We start from the raw sequence: 3,704 nt of genomic DNA on the forward strand, positions 1-3,704 counted from the left end.
TATAAAGGTACGTCATAGCACGTAAAACATTGTCGGGAAGGTGAATTAACACGTCACGTCCGATCTGAGAGGAGCCTGGAGCTTTTCGAGGAAACCTCATTATTATTTGTTTAATCTCCTCCAGCAAGATGGGAGCACTGAGTTCGCATGTGTCGTCCAGATTATCCAGGTGGATAATCTGTTCTGGTTCTGTTTCTATCCTGTTGTTATTGCTCCAGGTGGTGATGGTTTGAAAGTGATCAATAAAAAGGGGGTGGGGTTGATGTGGATAGAAAACAGATTGCCAGTGATCATGAAAAATTTTGATAACATCCACGGGATCTGAAACAATGTTATTGTCCTTGAGGAGGTAATTAAAGGGGGGATAGTTGCTGCCGCGAAGTTGGCGGATCTTCTGCCAAAATTCCCGTGGATTGCGAACTCTCATACTTTCTGTTTGTTTAATTAAATTTTGCCAATGAATTCTGTGGTCATTATCAAAACTATCTATGACATGGTTTCTAAGAATAGAAAGGTCCCACCGAACTCGATGTAAATTATTTAAATTTTGAATAAAACGACTTCTGTAGCAGGTCAGGAGACGCTTGGTTCTCTCGGAAGGGTGAAACGATTTCCGAATTTTGTAACGCTCCCGGGGAATGGAGCGTAGCATGGCAGATGAAATCCATGCAAAGAGATGATGCCAATGTCTATTTATTTCGGAGGTATTTTCTCCATCAAGATCAAAATTGAAATTTTCTGCTGAAAGATAAGATTTAAAGTCTTCCCAGTTTGCTTTTTTATATCGGAACGACGGTGTTTCTTTGTTTTGTATAGGTGACATAGAAAGCTTAAAAATGATGGGTATATGGTCCGACCCGATGTTCGGACCAGGTTGTAAGTGTGTGTGGAAGGCAAGTGCCGCTCTGTTCCCGAAAACGAGATCAGGGCGGCCCTTGCCTCTGCTTGTATATAGCGTGAAGAAGTCGGGTCCTATGTAGTGCAGTCTTTTTGTTTCGAAAATAGACAAGAGTTGTCTTCCGTGTGCGTTCGTGTATGCGTGGTGTAATGCGTGGTGTGATGCGTTGATGTCGCCCGCAAAGAAAACTGGTAGATTATTAAAGCTAAAAAGCTTATTGAAATCTGCAAGTGGCAAGGTTGAATGGGGTCTGACATAGGCAGTGGCAATCATTATAGGGCCCTGTTCAGTGAATAGCTTAACAGCCATGAAATCAGGATGAGTGAATGGGGGTGAAATGAACTCGAAATGAAGGGTGGATTTAATGAGGATGCAGGACCCTACACACCAGCCGTCTCGTGATTGTCTTGACGTGTAGCCGAAGTGTTTGATAGCATAGGAGTTAGTGATAGAAGTAGAATTCAAAAGAACAACGTCAGGACATTCCCGATCTAGAAGATCGTAAACAACATTCCGGATATTAAAAAACGACCTTACATTCGCTTGTACGACAGTCAGCATCCCTATTAAGGTGAGTCAGGGATGTTAGGCCTCACCTTATGGGGAGTTTGGTGCTCCCGGAAGCGATGAGAGCGAGGGCGGGCGCCGCCCTTGGAAGGAGACTCGCCTCCCTTACCCGAGAGGGTCTCGGCTACGTCCTCACCGCCTCGTCCCCTGACGGGGGCGGGGGTGGGCTCGCCAGGGTCAGGAAGGGATTCCTGAGACTGGGAGACTCGGAATTCTCGGGAATCGGCGGACCAATTCCCGATACTTCCTCGTCTCCCGAGAGTTCCCCTGTCAGGGAGAACAGGAACTGCTCCCGCAAGGGGAGCAGGGAGCAAAGGAGCCCCTAGGTCAACCTCGGGAGCGAGGTCGACCTCGAGGCTGCTATAGCTGTCGGAATCCGACTCGATGGTGTTGTCGTGCACCCTGGGAGCCGCGGGCTCCGGGAGCATCGGGTCTTTCTTGTCTTTTTTCATGTGTGTGTTCAGTGGTGAAGTGTGTTTGCGTTTGTGCTCAGATGTAGCTGTAGTTTTCTGTTGTGCAGTTTCTTTATGTTTGCGTTGTGGTTGTGGAGGTACAAGAAGGTGTTTGTGTGAGGTAGAGGGCTGGGTAGGCGTGCTGGTCGCCTCTCTAACCTCGGTGTTTGTGGTTGTTTGTGAATACTCTGGTATGTATAGGTTGTTATCTGTAAATATCTCCTCAGGTATCACGATACTGGGGAAACCGTTTCTTTGTAGTAGTGTTGGGACGATGTTTGCGAATTTCTGTGCGTTGTATTTGGCAGCAATCAATGCTACGTGAAGTATTGCTTGTAATTTTGGGTTGTTGTTGGGTGTGAAAGTGTTGGTTTGGGGGAAGTGAGGTGGTGGCATGGTGATGCCTGAGGAAACAGTGTTTTGTTTGTGTGTTGTTGGTGTGCTTGTTTGTAGGGGTTTGACTGTTGAGGCGTATGTTGTGGCTTTGTTTTGTTTGAGTGTTTGTCTTTTTGTCTTTAGGATGTCTTTTCGTTTTTGGCAAGACCCACTGACAGCGACGTGTTGCCCGTCGCAATTGCAGCATTTGATGGGTTTGCTGCAATTTGCAAAAAAGTGGCCTGTTTCGCCACATCGGCTGCAACGCTGTTCGTGTGTGCATGAGTGTCGTGTGTGTTCGTAGCGGTAACATTTAAGGCACTGGTCAACCTGAATAAAACACTCAGGTTCGACATTGTACGTTGGGACGGACGTGTTGAACATCACGATCCCGCGAGTCAAGAGCTTCTGTGCCTCTTCGGGTGCTGAGACCCGGATCTTAACGATCCTTGACTCAGGTGGTTTGTAAACATCCACGACTGTGACCTCGTTCTTGGCCGAAACTTCCGCCTGGATGGCTTCGCACGATCGTGGGAGGATTGTCTTGTCGATCTTTCGAGCCACGACCGTGCATTTCGCCTTAGTCTCCGGGGAGGGGAGAGGCTTAAAACCGTGTTCTGCGAGTTTTCTTTGGCCAGATGACGAGAGGAAAGGGGTCAGTTGCTCCTGCTTGGCAACAACAACTTTATATCCATTATGTACTTTAAAGCAGTGCGTGACTGCAACCTCTGTGAGAGAGAAGATTTTCTGGAGAGCCACCTCACAGGAGATTGGCTCCCCAGAATATGATAATTTAATTACGTGACCCATGGTGACATAACGTAAGGATGATGGATGATGGGGGTGGGGTGGGGAGTCTAGCAGGTGCTAATCAATGACACGAATGAGGTAAGTGCGGTTGAGGTCTCAAAAAAGAGAGAAGCACACTGTACAGTTGAACTGTCTTTATTTGTTAGGGCCGGGCAGGCACAAGGCCTTGTCAGGCGGGAATTAACCCTTATGTGCCTGACCGGATCCCTCGCAGTAAAACAATCCACTGTACAGTGCGTCGCGAATTATTTGCGAGTCCTCTAGACTGGCAAATAACCCACTAGCTGCAAGGCAGGTACTGGCGAGTATCCAGGGAGATCGCCAAGGGCCAGGTCAGGCTGTTAGCGGGGGTACAAGCGTCAAAAGTCTCTTTACGAAGGATAACCCGCTGAACAACAACAAAAACCTTGGATCTAAAGTAGGTCCTGAGAGCCCTTCAATTGCGGCCGCCCCGCCAGGTATTGTAGCGCGTCACCTCCGTCTCTGTAGCGGCGAGGCGGCGGCATCAAAGGCGCGCTTATCTCGACTGACCGCCGTGCAAACACAAGCAAGCCCCCGCCTTGTTAACGGCAAAAAGTCAGGTCACGGAACTTGTCAACTTG

At 48.2% G+C, this 3,704-nt stretch overlaps 2 protein-coding genes across 2 annotated transcripts in view; one reads left to right on the plus strand and one right to left on the minus strand.

Moving 5' to 3' along the window:
• Positions 1-1,464: 1,464 nt before the first annotated feature.
• On the minus strand, positions 1,465-3,102 carry LOC147466377 (uncharacterized). Its single transcript, XM_086535578.1, has one exon. The coding sequence runs from the start codon at positions 3,100-3,102 to the stop codon at positions 1,465-1,467; it is 1,638 nt and encodes a 545-aa protein (XP_086391704.1).
• Positions 3,103-3,641: 539 nt separating this feature from the next.
• Positions 3,642-3,704, plus strand: part of LOC147466378 (histone H3) — a 1,243-nt gene continuing 1,180 nt past the window's right edge. The window contains exon 1 of the mRNA XM_086535577.1: positions 3,642-3,704. This exon is cut by the window's right edge and continues 1,180 nt beyond it. The gene's annotated coding sequence lies outside the window, so the exon portion shown is untranslated.

The sequence above is a fragment of the Penaeus japonicus genome, unplaced genomic scaffold, assembly GCF_977035675.1.
Source record: "Penaeus japonicus unplaced genomic scaffold, GWHDUDI00000001_assembly GWHDUDI00001456, whole genome shotgun sequence".
Taxonomy (NCBI): domain Eukaryota; kingdom Metazoa; phylum Arthropoda; class Malacostraca; order Decapoda; family Penaeidae; genus Penaeus; species Penaeus japonicus.